The sequence below is a fragment of the Saccopteryx bilineata genome, chromosome 1 (assembly GCF_036850765.1).
Source record: "Saccopteryx bilineata isolate mSacBil1 chromosome 1, mSacBil1_pri_phased_curated, whole genome shotgun sequence".
In the NCBI taxonomy this organism is placed as follows: Eukaryota; Metazoa; Chordata; class Mammalia; order Chiroptera; family Emballonuridae; genus Saccopteryx; species Saccopteryx bilineata.
In genome coordinates this window covers 24,009,768-24,034,144 of record NC_089490.1, presented here as the reverse complement: position 1 = coordinate 24,034,144, position 24,377 = coordinate 24,009,768, and the positions used below count along the sequence as shown (strand labels likewise).

Genomic DNA, 24,377 nt, shown 5'->3' with positions numbered 1-24,377 from the left:
CCTTCTGCATGGGCTGTGACCAGAGTCTCTGTGTAATCCTGTTCCCGGAATAACAGCGCGTGGGGAGTGCGCGAAATGGCTTCCCTGCGCCCGGACCTCTCTAGGCCAGCAGGGCACCTCCACCAGCCATAGAAGCTAACAAAGCACATTCCTGGGGAAGAAAAATAAGAAGTGCTGGGAGGAAGGGCTCGCAGGCAGGTTGCAGACAGCCTCTAGAGAGCAGACCCGCAGTTTGGATAGTTGAAAGGAGCCTAACCCGCAGTCTGCTCACTGCCCGGCTAGCTTATGCTGGCAGCGGCTCTGGCTGACAAGGTCTTCTTTCCCAAGTCTGTGATATAAGAGAACCTGGAGGAGAGACTTGATAGTTTTTAGGGCCTCTTGCTCTGTAGGCAGTGGCTTGGGCAACTTCCTGCCAGCCAGTACAGGGTAAAAAACACATTTCTATGGAACAAACCTCAGAGAATACTGCAGAGGTTGGACAGGCTAGGCTGTAGCCCTTCCTAACAAGGGAAAAGCCTGTGGAGAGCTGTCCCACAGAGGGCTAAGGCAAATTTAATCAGACACACCCATGGAACCTTAGAAAGGAGCCTGACCAGAAGTCAGCTCACCCCCCTGCCTGCTTAAGCTGGTGGCTCTGGTCAGCAGAGCTTTCATACCCAGGGCTGTGCTTTAAAAGGACCTGGAGGAGGGATTTGGCAGCTTTTAAGACCTCTTGTTCTGCAGGCAGTGACTGGGGCATTCTCCTGCCAGCCTTTACAGGTTTCAAAGTGCAAAAAAACTGGAGAGAGTGGTCCCATGGAGTGCTATGGCATACTAGACATGCCTGGAGGCTCATAGAAAGACACCTAAGGAGCAACTGACTTTCAGCTTGCCTGATTACGCTGGCGACTCTGGCTGGTAAAGCCTTACCCAGAACCCTGCACTGAGTGGGGATGGAGGGAGGATTTGGCAGTTCTTAGAGACTCTTGCTCTCCAGGCAGTGGCAGGGGCAACTCCACAGCTGGGTCCCCAAGCTGCTGGTTCAGCAAGTAGAGACTGGAGGACAGGCTCCAGGAAAATGGACTCTTTCATTGTTGGAACCTGCAAATGCTAACAAGCCCTGACTACCAACGGGACTGAGGCCTAGTTTATGTTATCGTCATAGCAACACATCAACTGCAAATCTCTACCTAAGATTGCCACAGGGGCAGAACCTGGGGTACAGTACCACTGGCCAAAAAAAGAGAGAAAGAAAAGGGAAGAAGATAACCTCTCAAAATCAGGAAAGATCCACAGTCTTTGTAAATTTCTCCAATCTTTTTTTCTTTCATTTTTTATCTTCTTTTTCTTCCACCTTGGTCTTTTTATCCTCTTTCTGGGTTTTTCTTTTCCTTGCATTTTGAACTTCATTACCCATAGGTGTTACATTTTCCATTCTTTTTTTTTTCTATGAGAGTTATATTCTGAAAACCTTAACTCTCTCCTTTTATTTTTTACTTCTCCCCTCTTTTGGTTTCTTCTAGTCTCTTTCACTTTTCCTCTATTTGATCCTCACTCACAAACAAATTATTTTATTTTGGATTCAATTTTTTTTTTCTTTGTGGCATTTTGTGTGCTTTTTACTATGCTTTTAATCTCATTAGCATTCCAACCAACTTCAGCTCTCCATTCTATGTAGTTTTTGTTCCACTTAATACAATAGAATTTTTATTTTTTACAGTATTTTTTCTTCTTTTCTCTTTCACTATATCTCTCATTTGACCATAATTTACAAACAAATTATTTTATTCTTGATTCAAATTTTATCCTAGTAGCATTTTGTGTGTCCTTACCTCATTTTTTGCCTCTTTGTCACTTCTCCCCAACTCAGGCTCTCTGTTCTATGGAGTTTTTGTTCCATTTAGCATAATATAGTATTCAGTTTTTCACTGTATTTTCTCAAAAAATTATTTTTTAATTTTTTATTTTACTCTTTATCAATTCTTATTAGTGATAGTAACAAAAACAACCTTAAATGCCATTAAGGGAAGATAAATCAAATATTATGGATACAAAAGACAGAGATGTAGCACAGATAAGTGAGAAAAAAATCTATAGAAAAAAATTTCAATAGCTTGGAAACCTTGGAGTTAAATTACAGAGAATTTAAAACAGAAATCCTAAAAATACTCAGGGATATACAAGAAAGCATAGAAAGGCAATTTAGGGAGCTCAAAAAAAAATTCAACAAACAGAAAGAATATATCACCAAGGAAATTGAAACTATGAAAACGAATCCAACAGAGATAAAAAAAAAACAACAACAACAACTTCAATTCATGAACTGAAAAACAAGGTAACAAGCTTAGCTAATAAAACAGGCCAGATAGAGGAGAGAATTAGTGACATAGAAGACAGGCAACTAGAGGCACAACAAAGAGAAGAGGAGAGAGACTCATGAATTTAAAAGAATGAGAAAGCCTACAGGAATTATCTGACTCCATCAAGAAGAGCAACATAAGAATAATAGGTATATCAGAAGGAGAAGAGAGAGAAAACGAAATGGAGAGCATATTCAAACAAATAATAGACGAGAACTTCCCAAGCCTGTGGAAAGAACCAAAGCCTCAAATTCAAGAAGCAAACAGAACACCAAGTTATCTTAACCCTAACAAACCTACTCTAAGGCACATCATAATGAAATTGGCACAAAACAATGACAAAGAAAAACTTCTCAAGGCAGCCAGGAAAAAGAAGAATACAACATATAAAGGAAGGACAATTAGATTATCATCAGATTTCTCAGCAGAAACTCTACAAGCTACAAGAGAGTGGACCCCAATATTTAAACTTCTGAAAGAGAGGAACTTCCAGCCAAGAATACTATACTCATCAAAGCTATCCTTCAAATATGAAGGAGAAATAAAAACATTCACAGATACAGAAAAGATGAGGGAATTTATCACCAGAAAACTCCCACTTCAGGAAATACTAAAGGAGGTTTTCCAACCAGATACAAAGACCAAAACAAAACAAAACCACAAGTAAAGTCTCCATCAAGAACATAATAAAATCAAATTTAATCTGTGACAACAAAAACAAAAAAGGGGAGAGGATGAAGATTAACAGTAGCAAAGAAGGATGGAGTGCAGAAGCACTCATGAGATAATGTACTACAACAAATATGATAGGTATCCTTTCCATTACTTAATGGTAACCACCCCTGAAAAAAACCACTACAGAAGCACATGACTTGAAAAAAGAAGTAACAGAGGAAAGAAGTATGGATTACAACCAAACAAAAACAAATGATAAAAAAACAAAAGAGAAGAATCAAACAAGATACAAAACTAACAGAAAGCAATATATAAAATGCCAATAGGAAACCCTCAAGTATCAATAATTACACTAAATGTAAATGGATTAAACTCACCAATAAAAAGGCACAGAGTAGCAGAATGGATTTAAAAAGAAAATCCAACTGTATGCTGCCTACATGAAACACATCTAAGCTACAAGGATAAAAACAAATTCAAAGTGAAAGGCTAGAAAACAATACTCCAAGCAAATAACATCCAAAAAAAAGTAGGTGTAGCAATATTCATATCTAACAATGCTGACTACAAGACAGCAAAGGTAATCAGAGATAAAAAACAGTCATTTTATAATGATAAATGGGACATTGAATCAAGAAGACATAACACTTCTTAATATAGATGCACCAAACCAAGGAGCACCAAAATATATAAGACAACTACTGAGTGACCTAAAAACAAAAACCAACAAAAATACAATTATACTTGGAGACCTCAATACACTGCTGATGGCTCTAGATCATTCATCCCAACAGAAACTCAATAAAGAAATATTGGCCTTAAACAAAACACTAGAACAATTGAATATGATAGACATCTACATTCCATAGTGCCAGAGTATACATTTTTCTCTAGTGTACACAGAACATTCTTAAGAATTAACCATATGTTGGGCCACAAAAATAACATCAACAAATTCAGAAAGATTGAGATTATACCAAGCATATTCTCTGATCATAAAGCCTTGAAACTAGAATTCAACTGCAAAACAGAGGTAAACAAACCTACAAAAATGTGGAAACTAATCAATATATTATTAAAAATTAGTGGGTCAAGGAAGAAATAAAAGCAGAGATCAAAAGTTACATACAGAGAAACGAAAATAACAATAGAACATATCAGAATCTCTGGGATGCAGCAAAAGCAGTAATAAGAGGGAAGTTCATATCACTACAGGCCTACATGAACAAACAAGAGAGAGCCCAAGTAAACCACTTAATTTCACACCTAAGGAACTAGAAAAAGAAGAACAAAGACAACCCAAAACCAGCAGAAGAAAGAAAATAATAAAAATCAGAGCAGGAATAAACAAAATAGAGAACAGAAAAAAATAGAAAAAATAAAACAAACAGCTGGTTCTTTGAAAAAATCAACAAAATTGACAAACCCTTGGCAAGACTCTCTAAGGAAAAAAGAGAAAGGACTCAAATAAACAAAATCCAAAATGAAAGAGAAGAAATCACCACAGATATCATAGATATACAAAGAATTATTGTAGAATACTATGAAAAACTATATGCCACCAAATATAACAATCTAGAAGGAATGGATAAATTCCTAGAACAATACAATCTTCCTAGACTGAATCATGATGAAGCAGAAAGCCTAAACAGACCCATAAGCAGGGAGGAAATAGAAACAACTATCAAAAACCTCCCCAAAAATAAAAGTCGAGGGCCAGACAGCTATACTAGTGAATTCTATCAAATATTCAAAGAAGACTTGGTTCCTATTCTACTCAAAGTCTTTCAAAAAATTGAAGAAGAAGCAATACTTCCAAACACATTTTATGAGGCCAACATAACCCTCATACCAAAACTTGTCAAGGACAACACAAAAAAAGAAAACTACAGACCAATATTTCTAATGAATACAGATGCTAAAATAATAAATAAAATACTAACAAATTGAATATAACAACACATTAAAAAAATAATACATCAGCCTGACCAGGTGGTGGCGCAGTGGATAGAGCATGGGACTGGGATGCGGAAGGACCCAGGTTCGAGACCCCGAGGTCGCCAGCTTGAGCGCGGGCTCATCTGGCTTGAGCAAAGAGCTCACCAGCTTGGACCCAAGGTCGCTGGCTCCAGCAGGGGGTTACTCAGTCTGCTGAAGGCCCGCCGTCAAGGCACATGTGAGAAAGCAATCAATGAACAACTAAGAAGTCGCAACGCGCAACGAGAAACTGATGATTGATGCTTCTTATCTCTCTCCATTCCTGTCTGTCTGTCCCTGTCTATCTCTGCCTCTGTAAAAAAATAATAATAATAATACATCATGATCAAGTGGGATTCATTCCAGAATCACAAGGATGGTTCAATATATGTAAAACGGTTAACATAATACACCATATCAACAAAACAAAGAACAAAAACCACATGATCCTATCAATAGCTACAGAAAAGGCATTTGATAAAATACAACATAATTTTATGTTTAAAATACTCAACAAAATGGGTATAGAAGGAAAATATCTCAACATAATTTAGGCCATTTATGCTAAACCATCAACTAACATCATTATAATGGCATAAAACTGAGGACTTTTCCCCTAAAATCAGTAACAAGACAAGGTTGTTCACTCTCTCCACTCTTATTTAATGTAGTGCTGGAAGTTCTAGCCAGAACACTCAGACAAGAAAAAGAAATAAAAGATATTCATATTGGAAAAGAAGAAGTAAAGGTTTCACTTTTTGCAGATGATATGATCCTATACATTGAAAACCCCAAAGACTCCACAGAGAGACTACTAGAAACAATAAACCAATACAGTAAGGTCGCAGGATACAAAATTAATATACAAAAATCCATTGCCTTCCCATATGCCAACAATAAAACATCAAAAAACAAGTCAAAACAACAATCCCCGTTATGGTTGCAAAAACAAAAAAATACCTAGGAATAAACATAACAAAGAATGTAAAGGACCTATATAATGAAAACTACAAAGCATTGTTAAGTGAAATCTAAAAAGATACAATGAAATGGAAAAATATTCCTTGTTCCTGGAGAGGAAGAATAAATATAGTCAAAATGACTATATTACCCAAAGCGATATACAAATTTAATGTAATTCCTATCAAAATTCTAATGGCATTTTTTAAAGAAATGGAACAAAAAAGTCATCAGATTTATATGGAACTATAAAAAACAGCAAATAGCCAAAGAAATCCTAAGGAAAAAGTACAAAGCTGGGGGCATTACAATATCTGACTTCAAATTATATTATAGAACCACGAGAATCAAAACAGCATGGTATTGGCAGAAAAATAGACACTCAGCCAATGAAACAGAATAGAAAACCCAGAAATAAAACCACATAATAATTTTTGATAAAGGGGGCAACAACATACAATGGAGAAAAAAAAAGCCTCTTAAACAAATGGTTCTGAGAAAACTGGAAATCCACATGCAAAAGAATGCAACCTGACTACAGTTTGTCCCCTTGTACTAAAATTAATTCAAAATGGAGCAAAGACCTAAATATAAGACCTGAAACAGTAAATTACATAGAAGAAAACATAGGTACTAAACTCATGGACCTTGGTTATAAAGAGCACTTTATGAATTTGACTCCAAAGGCAAGGGAAGTGAAGGCAAAAAATGAGACTGCATCAAACTAAGAAGCTTTTGCACAGAAAGAGAAACAGACAACAAAACAAACAGACAGCTAACTAAATGGGAGATGATATTTTCAAACAACAGCTCAGATAAGGGTCTAATATCCAAAATATACAAAGAACTTATAAAACTCAACAATAAACAAACAATCCAATAAAAAAATGGGAAGAGGACATGAACAGACACTTCTCCCAGGAAGAAATACAAATGGCCAACAGATATATGAAAAGATGCTTATCTTCATTAACTATTAGAAAAATGCAAATCAAAACTACAATGAGATACCACCTCACATCTGTTAGATTAACTTATCAACAAGACAGGTAATAGCAAGTGTTGGAGAGGCTGTGGAGAAAAAGGAACCCTCATCCACTGTTGGTGGGAATATAAAGTAGTACAACCATTATGGAAGAAAGTATGGTGGTTCCTCAAAAAATTAAAAATAGAACTACCATATGACCCAGCAATCCCGCTACTGGGTATATACCCCCAAAACTCAGAAACATTGGTACGTAAAGACACATGCAGCTCCATGTTTATTGCAGCATTGTTCACCGTGGCCAAGACACGGAAACAACAAAAAAGCCCTTCAATAGAGGACTGGACAAAGAAGATGTGGCACATATACACTATGGAATACTACTCAGCCATAAGAAATGATGACATGGAATCATTTACAACAACATGGATGGACCTTGATAACATTATACTGAGTGAAATAAGTAAATCAGAAAAAAACTAAGAACTATATGATTCCATACATAAGTGGGACAAAAAATGAGACTCAGAGACATGGACAAGAGTGTGATAGTTAAGGGGGGAGGGGCACAAAGAAAAATAGAAGGTGGTGGAAGACAATTTGACTTTGGGTGATGGGTATGCAACATAATCAAATGTCAAAATAACCTGGAGATGTTTTCTCTGAACATATGTACCCTGATTTATCAATGTCACCAAATTAAAATTAATATAAAATAATAGGCACACTATCAGGACAAAAAATAAATAAAAATAAAAATAAAAATAAAAAAATACCAACGTTAATAACACCAGATATAAATTTCAAACTACATTCCTTGAGTCTCTAATTGAAACTTTGAACGAATAGTGGACCACCTGACCTGTGGTGGCACAGTGCATAAAGTGTGGACCTGGAATGCTGAGGTCACCAGTTCAAAACCCCTGAATTGCCAGGTCAAGGCACATAGAAGAAGCAACTATGAGTTGATGCTTCCCGCTCTCCCTCCCCGCCTTCCCCCCACCCCTCTTTAAAAATCAATAAATTAAATAAAAGAGAACTTGGACTGAAGAGAAAGTATTGGGAAATGAAGGAGGAAATTTCAGTTAACCCTCAAATAATTGGAATAAAATAAGCTATGAGATAAGCCCTTCATACACCATTTCCCCCCAAGTCATGCTCGCTCTTCCTGGTTGCCTTGCATTGTATTTCCACGGAGAAATGAAACCACAGGGTGACAGGCCTTCCAATCTACAGCATAGTCTGCACAGTTTTTGAATTGGTGTCCACCCTACAATACACTGAAATGCGGAATGCGCCGGGTATGGCAGACTACAGATGCAAACAGAGGGAATCCAGCGAAACAAGCAAGGTTGGCTTGATGTGGGCGAATTAAAGAGGGAACGGATCTGATAGGAATCAGATGGAGTCTGAGAAATGGAAGGGAGTAGTGGGCACAGCACCGGCCCAGGCGCTGTCTGGGTCCATCCTAGGGCGGGATAAGGTAACCCGCAGGTACAGATTGTGGGACCCCAGGCCTGGGGAAGGAGGACCTTCGCGTGCTAAGCTGATTCGGCTTGTGGGAGTCCTCCTGCCTTCGGGGGAAGAGAGTGACAGGAAGGCGATAAGACCGCGCGGGGCGGATCGAGGCCAAAGCCATAGGCACTTCTGAGCTGTCCCGCTGCCCCGGGGCCAAGGTAACAGCTGCTGGCAGATCCCCAAGAGCCGGCAGTGAGAAGACGGTCGGGTTTGACACGCTCGGGTCGCGTCCGGGCGCCTCGAATCGCGCTCAGAGTCCCTGGTTCGTGAGAGCTGCTCAGCGCAGCGCCGGGTGAGGAGGGACCCAGGGGACAGGTGCGGGGCCGGCGGGGCTCAGGCTGGACCGGCGCCGCGCTGGAGCGGGGGACCTGGAGCGACCGCGCGCTCGGGTGGGGGTGGCGGCGTGGCTGGGATGGTACCCGCCCCCTGGCCTGCGCTGGGCTCTCGGTCCCCGCCGCCCTCGGGGACAGCGCTAGGGTGTTTGCGCTCAGCGGGACGAAATTGAAACCCAGTTCTCCAGAACCTCTCCCCAAGAATTCGGTGCCGAGAGGGAGAATCGGGCGAGGGGAACTCGGAACCCCGGGACTTTTCTTATCTATAGATCTCTTGCTGGGACAAAACAAACCAGACAAAACGCTCCCTTTTGAGAGTCTCGCTCCTGCATCAGCCCAGTTCTGGGTGGCTGTGTTAGGACCAGAACTGCAGAAACGAAGCAATGCCTCCGCTCTGCTCCTTACTCCTCCCATCCCAGAGCCTCCCCGCCCCTTCCTGCCCGCCTGCCCCGTGCGATCCCCGCTGTGCTACCCGCTGGAGGGGCTTTTTTTTTTTTTTTTTGTATTTTTCTGAAGCTGGAAACAGGGAGAGCTAGTCAGACTCCCGCATGCGCCCGACCGGGATCCACCCGGCATGCCCACCAGGGGGCGACGCTCTGCCCACCAGGGGGCGATGCTCTGCCCCTCCGGGGCGTCGCTCTGTTGCGACCAGAGCCACACTAGTGGCTGGTGCAGAGGCCAAGGAGCCATCCCCAGCGCCTGGGCCATCTTTGCTCCAATGGAGCCTTGGCTGCGGGAGGGGAAGAGAGAGACAGAGAGGAAGGAGAGGGGGAGGGGTGGAGAAGCAGATGGGCGCTTCTCCTGTGTGCCCTGGCCGGGAATCGAACCCGGGACTTCTGCACGCCAGGCCGACGCTCTACCACTGAGCCAACCAGCCAGGGCTAGAGGGGCTTGTTTGTAAAGGTCAGACACACCTGGAGGTGAGGTCATGCACAGCCTCCTAGGCTGAAATTAGCCTTCTGGGCCTCAAGTGCAATAAAAACCAGAAGCAGAGGCGGGACAAGGTAGTTTCGTGTTTTCAGAGGCAGCACTGGGTGCTGTGTGAGGAATGGATGAAGGGGCGGAAGAGGAGAGGAGAGGAGACCAGCTCTGGTTTACTGGAAGCAGTCTGGTGCAGGGTGGAAGCAGCAGGTGGACAGAAGCTATTTTTGGAGGTAGAGTGGGAAGCTGATGTTTCTCGCTCGTTTTCCCATCTACCTAACCGGGTGGCACAGCTCCATCTTGTAAAAACAAATAAGCTAGTGACATGATTTGCTAATATTGTGTTACTTTGAATTCCCGGTTCATCATTCCTACAATTTTAATAATAAATTTTAATGTATTTTTATCTTATTTGTTTAGTAAATATAACTTGTTATACATTAAAGATAATGTTCTGCTCTGTTCAGAGTGTTGGGAACCGTTAACTGAGAGCTACCTGTAGAACACAGCATCATAGAATGCCGTGATATTAATGCCAAACTGAGAGCCGGCTAATGTTTGAGGTTCAAAGTGATCAGGTAAAATCCAAATAGAGTATTTGAAGCTGGGAGTTGGAAAAAATGCAGAAAAGCATTAGCAGCGTCACCTTTGTTCCAGATAGGGCTGTGCACAGATCTCCGCTGGGAGAAGATCTTCTGATAATTGAACACCTGTATGTGGAACAACAGGCTTTCTGGAGAGGGCTGTGAACCAGGGTTGAATTGGACTGTTTCCCTCCCTCAGTGAAGCATTCGCTCTCAGAAGAAGCTCTGGAATGTTCCCTAGTTGATCACTGACTAGATTGTAGAGGCCCAGAGAAGAGTTTCAGTGTTGTTTACCAACTAGGGGAGAGATGATGTCAGCAACAGGGCCACTAACTGCCACAGTGAAGCAACCCTCTTTCTCTGTTCCTGCCTCATTCTGACATGCAAGTCACCAGATGTTCTGTTGACAAGCGAATGGAGGCCCTTCCTCAATCCCACAGTGTGCGGGGAAGGTTGGCGCTGAGCGACTCACTCACTGGTCTCTCGGGGTCATCACTTGCCAGACCTCACTCATTATTTATCAGTCAGTGCATCAGAATTTCCGCATCGAGTGGCCAGTTTGGTGAATCAAATTGTAGAGAAAATGTGACAATAATTCCAATCTGTACGGTTTCTTTTCTGCCTTCTTGCCCATCCAGGCTCTTAGGATTGTGGGTGATTGGTGCATTTTGAAGGAAGAGGTTCAAGTTCTTCCTGGAGGCCGCTGACCTATTCTGTTTGAGTTATTTGTTTTGAAATGTTGAATTAGCTGCTACCCTGTATAGATCAGTAGATTTTACAGACACATATAGTTTCCTAGCTTTTCTGCAAAAAAATGTACTATAGGATTTGGTAACATGCAGCTGTCATTACTACGTGATAGCAATCCATTGAAGAGTGGTGTGACTCCTGTTAGATGCTCCCATTTGTCACAGTCCCCACCACTGGTTTTTCTGTTACACAGATCGTGGTTAACTCATATAAATTGCCTGGCTGGCTCTTACAGAATACTGACCTTAAGCTCAGCTTAGGGTTAGCTGGCGTGTCTGTTTCACTTTCACTCTCATTTGGTTCAGGAATCCCTTCTCTGATCCTCTCTGCGAGTCCCCACACCTGTGCTTAAACTGTTTTCCTAATAAAGAGAAGATGGTACTTGTTGTAGAGCTCCTTCTGACCACATTCTGCAATCTGGATCCAAGTAGAACAGATCCCTTTTTTATGAATCTGTAACTGTCATGTACTATCTGGATCCCCCTCTTCAACCCCCCAGTCACATCCCTGGTTCCTTCAATTGCTCCTCATGTGACTTGCTGCCTTGTTCCCTCAACCAGTCTAGTTATTGTTGAGTTATTGTTTCCTTGACTACACTTTCATTTATTAAAGCCCCTAAAGCCCCCACAGTTCCATAATATGTCATTGAACTGGTGTGGAAGGTCCCAGTGTGCCTCCAAGTATGGCATCAAACTGCTCAGTGACCTTAGAAATTCCTTATCGTCTATGGCCTTGAAGCTGGGCAGGGCACCAGACATCAGAACATTTGCAAACTGGATGCCGATGAGTAGAATGCATCAATTTTATTTTAATCGGAATGGCTCAATCCTTGTACTTATAAATGGCTGTTTTGTTAAACTACTTCCTCAATAGGAAACTACTTCTTTTTTTTTTTCTTGATCTTCATCACTGTTCTTAGGTTGTGAAAGGATTTCATAAGAGTTGTGTCTGCTTCCCAAGATCAGAGGCATCAACATGCTTTTGCAGAAGTCACTTAAATGCTTTATATCTGAGATGATGTCCAGACTAAATTTTGATTCCCTTAGCTCATATGGTAGAGAGAAAATAATATTATTATAATAGAGTAGGTATTTTTTCTCTTCCTTAGTTTCATTGTTAACAAGTATGAAATAAGGACATTTTGTTGATGCTTTTAAAAGGAATCCTATTTCTTCAGTAAAGATCGAACCTCAGACTTCAGCCCAACACAGGCGCCCATCCCTTTTTCAGCACCCCTGGCAGGGGACCAGTTAGCAGTTTGAATCCTTGTCATGCCAGAGAACTCTCTCTCCATTGTGAGGTATCCATCGTGAATGGTCTGATTAAAGCTCTTCCTTGTATTGACTGACATCTGCCTCCCGATTGCCTGTTTCAGAACGAAGAACTGTTTCCTTATCAAGCTAGGATAATATAGTTGCTTTAAAAATATTGTTATAGAAAACTGTCTGTGGTCATTTACATGTAATATGGGCAGGAGTTCAGGAGTTTCCATAATACGAAACTGCTTCTGATCAGGGGAGATAATGCGTATCAAGTTATAGAAACTTGGGCTGTCAGAGTTACAGCTTTTTGTACTTTTTTGAATTTTTAAACAACAAATATGTAACACATAAAATAACAAAATATGCTACAATAATAAAGTAGTAGTAATAAATTGTTTAGAAATCAGGCTGGATGATTGACAATCTCCTTCCATTATTTAAAACAGTGGTAGTCAACCTGGTCCCTACCGCCCACAAGTAGGCGTTCTAGCTTTCATGGTGGGCGGTAGCAGAGCAACCAAAGTATATATAAATAAAATATAGGTTTAACTCTACTAAGTAGTTTTATAAAGACTTATTCTGCCAAACTTACCAAAAATCCAATATAAAGTACTTGGTAAGTAATTATTATATGCTTTAACTTGCTGTAACTGCTTTATAAATTTTATAAAGTAAAGTTACTTCCCTACTTTATAAATCACCATTACTGTGGAACCGGTGGGTGGTTAGAAAATTTTACTCCTAACAGAGATACAAAAGTGGGCAATAGGTATAAAAGGGTGACTACCCCGGAATTAAAATATCCAAAGCAGAGATTTCATCTTCTTAATCATTTGGTTTGGTATTCAGTCAATTGTAAGATTTTTTAAGTCACCTTCTTTGACTTTAGGTGAAAGTAAATTGGTCTCTTATTTGGTCTCTGGTCTCATTCTGTCACTTTCTATGCTCTGTGTTAGTTTTCTATTGCTGCTATAACAATTTATCACAAGTTTTATTGGTTTAAAGCAACACAGATTTACAATCTTAGGGTTCTGTGGGTCACATGTCTGAAATGGCCTCACTGGGCTAAAATCCAGGTGACTCAGGGCTGCCTTCATTTCTGGAGACTCTAAGGGAGAATCTGTGTCCCTACCTTTTCCAGCTTCTAGAGCCACCCATATTATCTTCTATGGTTTATAGTCTCAATCTTCTGTCTTCAAAACCAGGATTTGTGGATTGAGTATTTCTCAAATCTCACCACTGACTTCCTCATCTACTGACTCTTCCACTTTTAAGGACCTTTGTGATTTTTTTTTCAACAGACAGCATTTAATGCATGTACACAGTTTTATATAAAATTCAGCATCACAACATGTAGGGCATTTATTCTTATATATTCTGATATATTTGAAACACTTCTTAAGACTACAAAACAAAACATAGAAAAAGAAAAGAATATAATCAACACTTACAAAAAGTATTATGTTAAAGAATATGAAGTATTATTTTCCTTTCAACACTTCAAAAGATATTTGTACATACTTTGTTTTACAAGTAACATCACAAATGATCACATCTTCACATGCTCTTAACTGTTATTTGTACTCAGCATGAAACTAGTGTCATTTTTCACACTTAATTTTTTTCTATCAATAGCTCTGTAACAATGCAATTTTTATGCAATCAAGTAAATCCAGTCCCAAAGTTGCTGTTTACCAGTATTAAGATATGAACCAACCCCTCTTCTAGGAATTTCTTTTTTTTTTTTTTTTTTTTTTTTTTTTTTTTTTTTTTTTTTTTTTTTTTTTGCATTTTTCTGAAGCTGGAAACAGGGAGAGACAGTCAGACAGACTCCCGCATGCGCCCGACCGGGATCCACCCGGCACGCCCACCATGGGGCGACGCTCTGTCCACCAGGGGGGATGCTCTGCCCATCCTGGGCGTCGCCATGTTGCGACCCTCCTGGGTGTCGCCATGTTGCGACCAGAGCCACTCTAGCGCCTGGGGCAGAGGCCACAGAGCCATCCCCAGCGCCCGGGCCATCTTTGCTCCAATGGAGCCTTGGCTGCGGGAGGGGAAGAGAGAGACAGAGAGGAAGGCGCGGCGGAGGGGTGGAGAAGCAAATGGGCGCTTCTCCTATGTGCCCTGGCCGGGAATCGAACCCGGGTCCTCCGCACGCTAGGCCGACGCTCTACCGCTGAGCCAACCGGCCAGGGTCTTCTAGGAATTTCTAAAACTTATTTCAGGGGGGAAAAACTCCCACTTAGTGGGAGAGGAAATGGCTAGACACTAGTAAGTGAAACCTTAGTTCTTTGTAATTGACATGCTGGAACAAAGCCACCCTAAGGTTTTAAAAACAATAGCATTTAGATATTAAATAAGCAAAATATAGTAAACAGAAATAGCAGACCCAAATATGCATTCTTTTCAACTGCACTAAAATGGACCTTGCTTTATACCCACAATGAACTGAAGGTAAAATAAACGAGACACAAATGAATGTTGTCAGTTAGAAAGGAACCTTTTTGCACCAAGTCAATTGTAGGTAAATTTGCAGTTCTCAGGCTTTTTGACTCAACCTTGAGTCACAAAGACAGCACAATGCAACAATATGTAGAGTTTGCATCAACCAAGCTGTATCAGTACTGGGGTTTGGGAAAACCTACTCCTGCCTGATCAAGGCTATTCCAGGATAATCTCCCTAAATTCAACTAATTAGCAAGTTTAGTTTCCCCTTGCCATATAACCTAACATATTCACAGGTACTGGGGTTTACAATGTGGACTTTTGGCGGGGGGGCGGGGGTAGGGAGTAGTGTAATTATTCTGCCTGCCCTATACTCCCATTCCAGAAGTTAATTAAGAAGATTTTTGACAGAGAGCTCTGATCCTTGTGAAAGAGCGTTTTCCTTCTCTTTACCAAGAACAGAAGAGTGAAGGCACCTACCCTGATGTGTTGGCAAGGCAGAGTTGTACTTGGACATTATATTATTAGCTCTTGACCAAAATTCTGGACTTGAGAATGGACATTTTAGCAACTGTCTTGGTTCATCGTTTATTTCAAAAGGGAACTGAGGCCTGATGAGGATTTCCCAGTGACAGACTAATGGGGACAACAGGATGAGCAGAGGTTGTGGTAGTATGGATGGAGATCTCAGCTGAGATTTAAAGAGCACAAATAGGAAACTGGTTTATTGGTAGATACGAAGACCACAGAAGGAAGGCAGAAAGATACCTACTTCTAAATGGATTGAAATAGGATGTGTTCTCTGAGCTCTCATTTAAAGGTCTTCATCTGCCAGGATGATATTTTATCTAGTGGTCAAGGAGCCAAAGACGAAGAAAATGATTTTCTGTCTTTTGTATTTAAAATCGTCAATTTTTAAAAAGTAGTTATTTTCATTGTTTTGAAATTTTGAAAAAGAGAAAAGTAGAAGGGAGGATAAAAAATACCACTAGTTTCTGACTGTAAAAAGCTCTCTAAAGAAGATAAACTTTGTAAATGTTTGTTATTTCTTTATTTTGGTTTTCTTGCTCTTCTTTTCTCCTCCTCTTCCCTTTTCTTTCATGGGATTGCAGATAATTCTCTTAAACCTCTGTGTAATATTTTACTAAGTATTAAACATAAACACACCAACCTGTTGTATTCTTGAAACTAATACAAAATAATACTGAATATAAACTGTAATAGAAAAATTAAAAAAAAGATAGAGAGTGAGAATAGATGAGTCCTGTGTTCTGGATTTTGGGTTAACAATTACTGCTCTGTGTGACCAGTTAGAAAATGTTGTATTGGCTGGTCGTGGCGATAATGTGTTTTCATGCATTATGATGATGAAGACTGTTGTATCAAGGGTTTTTGTGTGGTCACCTTGGATTCTCCAGTTTTAAGTGTCCAAAATAAGTGTTAGGCTTTTCAGGGTCTTAGTTCTCAAATATAAATACATTTCTAGCTGACTCATATCCCCAGGTTGAATAAAAGGCACTTTTCTATGGAAAAAGATGTTGGGAGTTAAAACACTTCATATGAATTATTGCCGGTGTTCAGATGCGATATCCTTTGTGGTCATTCTCACAGAGATCTCAGTGACCATCTGAGGGTGAAAGACTCCAGTGTCGAGGGAAGACAGAGACTTGTGGCCATACGTAGTAGTCCTTTGTTCAGAAAAGCGAGAAGCACTGTGTTCATTTTCGTAACATGGGAAATGTTGGGTCATAGTCCCCTAAATTGCATAATATTTGCATAGAGGATTGGTAGTTACTTATAATGAAATCACACAAGACGAGAAAGCAGAGTATAAAGCTGGAGAAATGAATCTGAAACTAGACGAATGGATTGTCAAAGGTCGGCCAGGTAGAGTAGAACAGTGAGAAATCTAAGGTATCAGGTTGTTTTCAGGAGCAGTGTCAATTTACACTGCTCACGGAAATAAGGGGATATTTTATCACTTCATATTCATTTTGAAATATCCTCTAATTATGCTCACAAAGTTAGGGAATATTTTATAGCTTCATATTTAGAATGTCCCCTAATTTTTGTGTGCAGTATATTTGGGGAAAGAAAATAGACAAGAAAATATATTAAATGTTAAAAGGCGACCCATGTATTAATTGCAGAGTGATAATGTGGAGTGAGCGGGGCTTATGGGCGCTGAGGAGACACCCAGGGAAGCTGTTGTTGCCCTTGACTGAGCCAAGATCCTCTTGACTGAGGAAGGGTGAGGTTGAAGCCTTAGCCAGGCCCTGGTTATAAAGACACAGGGTAACCTGTGATCCATACTGAATTGAAGGCAAAGGGAGGGACTTCTGGGGAAATGTAATCCTGGTATTCTCCGTTCTCCTCTGAGGAAGCTGATTTCAGATCTCCAGAAAGAGGAGAACAGGGTGGAGGAGAGTGGATGTGGGTGATTTAGGGCAGAGGACTTGAACGTCATGGGCAGAGGTGTGCTATGGATTGGAGCAAGGGGCCGCAGTGAAGTCATCAGGGCACAAGTCTAGCGGAAATACAGACTGGGCGCACCCCTGGTTCAGCGAACAGCCTGAGGCTCCAGACCACGTTCCTTTGTGTGACATGTCTTCCTTCTTCTTCCCATCAGGGCAACTCAGTCAGCTAATGCTCCTCCTCCTTTGAGAGTCACCTCCAGTGTGACCTTCTAGAAAGGTTTTCCATGCCTGCTAGCGCCATCCACCCCGGAATTGATCATTCTTTGTGCTCGCATTAAAGTCACTACTGTCAAATCATCTCGAACTCCAGATGCCATTAAATAAAACCGGAGCCTCTGTCCGTGCCTCCTCGGTAGTTCGCCCGACCAGAATTAAGACCTTTAGAAGGTACAGTTGCTACAAATAGTGCAGTATGCCCATGCTCTACGCATAATTCAAGATCAAGCCCACACTAGGCCAACATAAAACTCTCATATATATTGATTAGACTAGTTCATTTCCAGATTTTGTGATTGAAATGTTTCTAAGTAAATTCATTGAGACTGAACTGTCCCCACAGCTTTGGAGCCCGGGCTTCCCTGTTTCCCTACGTGGGGTTGAGTATGCTTATTGTAGAAACCAGCAATGCATTCAGCACCCACTACGTGGCACATGGATGGTGCTTTGTAAATGCTGGACTGGATGGATATGTCATCAGATGTATAGGCTGGCGTACAGGCTGTTGTGGGAGAATGTATTGTGCAAAAAAGTAAGCGCCCTAAGAGAGGAACAAACATTGCTGTGGTCATTGTGGGAAGGGGCAGATGCTTCTGGCTCTGAAACTAGCAAGGGCGTCAGAGCAGAAGAGCCCCACAAGATTAGTTGCAGAATGAGACGCAGGGTGAGTGCGGGATGCCTGACACCCTCTCTCCCACGCCCATCCTCAGGTCCAGCACTGGCCCTGAAGTGGACCTGCCATATCTCAGGATCTCGCTTTTTCTGACACGGAGCCATCTGTTTACATTTCGTTGTCCAGGAAAAGAGCTAGCGTTTTGTTTCTTTTCCCTTTTACCTACCCAAGTGACCATGTTCATTATTGACAAATTTAAAAAGTAGCCATTAAAAAAAATAAAATAATAATATGGAGATCTGAAACTTGTGTATCCTATGGACCAATGTCTCCCATTAAATTTAATTTCTAAATTAAAAAAAATTAATAGCGGAGTCTGAGTTTACTACAGTGAAATATAAGATAAAATAAAATAACCTATAATCCTACGACTCAAATAATAACCACTGAGAACATTCTGGTTTTATATTTATCTATATATTTTTAACCCTATTTGGATATAAATGCCTTGATACCTCCAGGAGACCTTGGTTAAAAGAATGGGGTATTTCCAAGTGAATCCCAGTCGGGGTGTATGTAGGCGTCTGTCTCACTATCTCCTGTCTTCTCACAAAACAAACAAACAAACAAATAAATAAATAAATAAATAGAACAGGCTCTATTCTGGGAGTTACTGAGGAAAGGCTTGTGAGCACAGGGGCACCTCTGGCAGCAGAGGGTAAGGAGCTGTCAGAGAGGAGCTTGGGTGAGTTGCAGAGCAGCAGGCCCTGGGGGTAAACCGTGAGGCATGCCCCCAGCACTACCAGGACATTAACAGCCTGAAGAGAAGAATGGCAGTGAACACAAAGTCCCCCAGGGAATGCAGGCAAAGTGCTAATTGTAGTGCTTAAATAATGCTGAAGGAAGTGACAGCCTGAAGTGAAACCCATCAGATCTATTCAGGAGAGCCACCAAGGACAAAGCAGGCAATGAACAAGTGCCTTCAGTGGGCAAAGAAAAAGCCTTTCTGTTTCTATCTCACCATCTTGATTGACACCTTACTTTTATTTGTTAACATGTATTGAGCAACTACTTACCAATAAGCAATGTGTGAGGCTAAGAATGCAAGACGAGTATATGCTACTGTTTATATTTAACTACATGCAACACACTTCTGCATATATTTATCATTTAGCCCTGGGTGATATCACTCTCACTCTGCCTCACTTTGCAGGTCAGGAAATAAGGCACAGAACATTTCCGTAGTTTCAGAAGGTCACAGGGCTGGTGGCAAGGCTGGCGTTCAGAACCAAGCTTTGGGCTCCAGGCACTAAAGCGCAGGCACTGGACCACCACCCTCCCCGGTGGCATACTGAGAAGTCACAGCTTGGAGTGGAATCATCTGGAAATGGGTTTCTGGGCAACCTGATAGCCCCCACCAAAAAGAAGACAGGATCCTTTACCCTCCTTCAAGAAGCATTTGCTAGCTTGTTATATGCTGAACCCTTTCTTAAGTAGTAGTAATGAAAAGGCACCTGAGACCCTTCCCTGCCCTGCAGGAGCTCACAGGCTACTGGCTGAAGCAATGCCAGCAACAGAGCATTCACTGCAGGAGAGGCAGGAAGCGGCTGAGTGGAGGCCTGGACAGCAGGCTGCTGGCAGAGAGGAGGCAGCCTTCTGCTCTGCGACAGGCCCCTGACTGCCCGGACAGGGGGGCCTCTGCTCAGTGAGGAGGGAGGTGTCCCCTCCTTCCGTGCTCCCGAGGAGCCGGCCAATAGTGGACCTCCCTGCCTGACCTCAGGGACACTTTGGTGATGGTTGTCCACTGCTTTGGCACAGCTGTCTTGCCATCAGCTGGGGACAGTCCTGGCATTTCTTTCCATCCACAAAGCACCCCAGAGGCAGTGGGGGGAGGCAGAGCATTTTGAGGTGCTGGGAAGGTGGAGAGAGGGGAGGGACCAACACCTCCAGCATGCCAGGTCTTCTGTTAGGATTTGGGACAGTAAGGAAGACCTGACCTCTGCCTTGGGAAGGCTTCACTGGAGCAGGGTTATAGAGATGACCAAAAATTTAACGTTGTCAACACCAAAAACAACCACGACTATAGCAATATAATCATTCTATGATTAAGATGGAAATATTAGCCAAAACTTATCATATGTTTACTAGGTGCTAAGCATGCCTGTCGATATTATTATGATTACGATACGTGATTATTATAATCATTGCATGTTGATGCTCTTCTTTATAATTGAACAAGACTGCTACAAAGTTAGAGAATGGGTGGCTAAAAACCTAACATAAGAGTCTACAAGCATTATTCATGCTCTACAAACAGATCACCAAGGATTTTGTCATGCTAGAAGCTATCCCAGCCCAGAAAATGCATATGCCATGTTTTCCAAATGTCCTTATAGAAGCTAAAATCATGTTACTAGTATCTAATAACACTGATATGTTAACCTATTTAAATCCTATTTATTGCATGCTTTTATTTTCTTTTTACCAACCTGCCCTGAAGTAGGTTAAGCTGAACCCACTGATCAGCTCCCAAGATGCTGTCGCCCAAATGGCACGCGCTCTTCTGCTTCTGCAGCTGCCTCGCCCTGGCCCAACCTTTGACCTGGCAGGACCTCAGTCCTGTTGCCCATATTAAACCATCAGGTAAGAAATTCCTTTATTTCAGGCTTGAGCAAATTACCTGTTGCCAGATTTAGAGAGACATCAGAGACGTTGGCCTCTGCGCAAGTTCCAGGAGGAGGTGCTGATGGCGGCCCTCTGTTCTCCCGGGCAGGGGAGCGGGCCAGTGGGCGGGGCACAGCACAACGCAAGCAGGTGTGTCTTCACCTGCTGTCTTCTGGACTTGATGGCTCCTATCACACCACAAAGCATGGCCCAGTGGACAGTCTTAAATGGAAGAGAAAGATCCCTTTGTCATTCTAAATCGACCCTAAAATGTTAGCCTTACACATAAAGTTATGTGTGTTTTTAAGACATCTCTAAGGACATGCCTTGGGGTTTGAACCTGCCCAAGGGGACAATGGTATGCTTTCCCTGAGATCCACTAAGACTCCGGCAGGGGGTTGAGTTTGGGCGCCCAGAGTTAACCACCGCTAGGGAAGGCAGAGATGGTATCAGTTGTCTCCTGTTATGTGTTGTGCTCTGTGCTAGGTACTGGACGTAAGAATGAGCATCCTCACAACTGTCCTGTAGGCTAGTCACATGCTTTTACCCCCCATTTTACAAGTGAGGATAAGAGAGGGGAGAAATCAATTAGTCCAGAGCACCACAGCTAACAAGAGGGACAGTTGGAATCCAAAATAGGATCACTGACCCCTAGACCCAGGAGAAGGGTGGAACTCCAGACCATGGAAGGTCCTTCTCACAGTGCCAGGAACTGGGGGTTTCACCTGTGTGCCTACGAGCATGTTTTAACCCCAGAACGCTGGAAGGATATAGGCCACAGCTGTGTCCCAAGGGGCAATGGAAATAACTTAGGAAGGTATATGTAGATTTAAATACCACATACAAACTGCCTTCCAGAAAGATTTCAGTACATTTCCCCTCCAGGACAAACCACATGGTGATAGGAAGCCATTGAAGGATCCTACAAAGAATTGGCCTGGTGGCCCTGGCCAGTTGGCTCAGCAGTAGAGTGTCGGCCTGGCGTGTGGAAGTCCCGGGTTCGATTCCCAGCCAGGGCACACAGGAGAGGCGCCCATCTGCTTCTCCACCCCTCCCCCTCTCCTTCCTCTCTGTCTCTCTCTTCCCCTCTTGCAGCCAAGGCTCCATTGGAGCAAAAGATGGCCCGGGCGCTGGGGATGGCTCCTTGGCCTCTGCCCCAGGCGCTAGAGTGGCTCTGGTCGCGACAGAGCGACACCCCAGATGGGCAGAGCATCGCCCCCTGGTGGGCATGCTGGGTGGATCCCAGTTGGGCACATGCGGGAGTCTGACTGCCTCCCCATTTCCAGCTTCAGAAAAATACAAAAAAAAAGAAGAAGAATTCCCTGGTGAGCTTTGTGTTACAAACCACTCTAGGAGCCCGGTGAACTATGCACTTAAAAAGGCCAGGTTCCAAGATGAATAGAATAGTGAGGAGAGAAGGCAACAGGCTGGTCAAGGACTGTGAAGGGAGAAGTGAGGCAGGTGAGCAAGAGGCTCCAGGTATATTGGGAGCTGGTGAGAAAGAGGTAGGAGTGTAGGATGGTCCCCAGGTTTCTGGTTGGAGGATGAGGAGGGGGAGTTGGGAGATGGTCATGTAGTTTCTCTTTGGACCGCCGGCTTTGATGTTCTCATGGGAAGGACATCAGGTGGAGATACGCAGCGGGAAGGTGTAAGCACGAATCAGAAATGCGAGATAAAGTTCATGTTTAAGCGAAGCAGATTTGGAAAGTGGTTTTCAATGCGCCCTGGATTGGCGCCGGAGGTAAGAGCATGCTGAACATGTTAGGAGGGGAGAGCCCTCCGTGTCCCGGGGGAGGCTGTGAGGAGGGGAGAGCCCTCCGTGTCCCGGGGGAGGCTGTGAGGAGGGGAGAGCCCTCCGTGTCCCGGGGGAGAGCTGTGAGGAGGGGAGAGCCCTCGTGTCCCGGGGGAGGGCTGTGAGGAGGGGAGAGCCCTCGTGTCCCGGGGGAGAGCTGTGAGGAGGGGAGAGCCCTTGTGTCCCAGGGGAGGGCTGTGAGGAGGGGAGAGCCCTCCGTGTCCCGGGGGAGAGCTGTGAGGAGGGGAGAGCCCTCGGTGTCCCGGGGGAGGGCTGTGAGGAGGGGAGAGCCCTCGGTGTCCCGGGGGAGGGCTGTGAGGAGGGGAGAGCCCTCCGTGTCCCGGGGGAGGGCTGTGTCTGCATCCTTTCCCTGCTCAGCCCTTACCTCCCACAGGCCCGCAGTCATTGCTGTGTGTATTACTAGGAAGTAAAGACACGAAGGAGGCCAGACACTGTGAAGCAGGAACATACTGGAATTTCTTTACATAACAGAGTCTGAGGAGTAAGGAATGACAGGTAAGATAATGTTTACCTGTTTTTCAGAACAGTTAAATAAAATAAAAGCCCTGATGTTTGCTGCAGTCTTTGGCCAAACTAATATCCCCCGAGGAAGTGGGCCTTATTCTGTTGGCTGTACGGACTTGATGTCTCAATATGAGAACAAGGTGAGGCTTTAATACCACTTATCACATATTATAATATTCACTGTTGTAATGACTCCTTAGGAGTTTTTTAACTTGACCTTGGCCCTGAGTGCTTGGCTCCGTGGTAGAGTGTTGGCCCAGTGTGTGGAAGTCCTGGGTTCGATTACCAGTCAGGGCACATAAGAAAACTGACCATCTTCTTCTCCACTTCTCCTTCTTTTTTTCTCTCTATTTCTCTCTCTCTTCCCCTCCCACAGCCATGGCTCATATGGTTCAAGCAAACTGGCCCTGGGGGCTGAGGATGGCTCCTCACCTCAAGCGCTAAAATAGCTTGGTTGCTGAGAAATGGAGCTTCACCCGGTAGGGGCTTGCCGGGTAGATTCTGGTTGGAGCACATGCCTGAGTCTGTCTCTCTGTCTTGCATAGCTCACACTCACTTAATAAATGAAATTTTTTAAAAAATCACAAAAAACAAAAAAACTAGATCTTGGCCTCACCCAAGAATGACTCATTTTGCCATTTGTATTGTTTCATGGGAAGCCTTTTTCTATTCAATCATTCCCCAGCTCATTGCTATCATCTGATTAAATTAACTGCATGCTGTGGTTCCCTTCCTTAATGGCTGAAACCAGGCTCACTTTTCACTCAGAATTCTTAGTGTTACTCCACTTCTCTTCTGACTGTTTTCAACCATGACAGAAGCGTAGAGAGCTCTCTGGACCCTTCATGCACAGCAGAGGCGTTTGGGTGCCTCTAAAGTAGCTGTTGGAATATGTCTGAGAGGCGGCTGGACTGAAAGCACGTGCCTTTCTTTCCCACAGAGCACCTTCCTGCGTTTGTACTACCCATCCAAGGACGCTGACCACCCTGACACTATTTGGATCCCAAACAAAGAGTATTTTTTTGGTCTTAGTAAATTACTTGGAACAACATACTGGCTTATGAGCCAAATTCTGAGCATGGTCTTTGGTAAGATTTCTGCTGATCCTTCTTAGTACGCTCTAGACCAGTGGTAGTCAACCTGGTCCCTACCGCCCACTAGTGGGCGTTCCAGCTTTCATGGTGGGCGGTAGTGGAGCAACCGAAGTATTGATATATATATATAAATATTGTAAAAGGATAGATTTAACTATAGTAAGTAGCTTTATAAAGATTTATTCTGCCAAACTTAGCTAAAATCAAACATAAAGTACTTGGTAAGTAATTATTATTATATGCTTTCA

At 42.8% G+C, this 24,377-nt stretch overlaps 2 protein-coding genes across 6 annotated transcripts in view; both read left to right on the top strand.

Moving 5' to 3' along the window:
• The window catches only part of LOC136318919 (platelet-activating factor acetylhydrolase-like), a 102,529-nt gene that overhangs the window by 59,729 nt on the left and 18,423 nt on the right, over nucleotides 1-24,377 (top strand). The gene's annotated exons all lie outside the window — the stretch shown is intronic.
• LOC136318937 (platelet-activating factor acetylhydrolase-like) overlaps nucleotides 8,148-24,377 on the top strand; it is a 33,152-nt gene continuing 16,922 nt past the window's right edge. The window contains exons 1-4 of one of the 5 annotated variants that reach the window (XM_066252104.1): nucleotides 8,148-8,287; nucleotides 20,555-20,697; nucleotides 23,054-23,175; nucleotides 23,976-24,123. In XM_066252104.1, the coding sequence (XP_066108201.1) occupies nucleotides 20,589-20,697; nucleotides 23,054-23,175; nucleotides 23,976-24,123 (379 nt within the window). In that variant the 5' untranslated portion in view covers nucleotides 8,148-8,287; nucleotides 20,555-20,588. Of the gene's footprint in view, nucleotides 8,288-8,595; nucleotides 8,770-17,404; nucleotides 17,613-20,554; nucleotides 20,698-23,053; nucleotides 23,176-23,975; nucleotides 24,124-24,377 lie in introns of those variants that run through there. The other 4 variants (XM_066252095.1, XM_066252087.1, XM_066252112.1 and 1 more) reach the window with 4 other exon arrangements.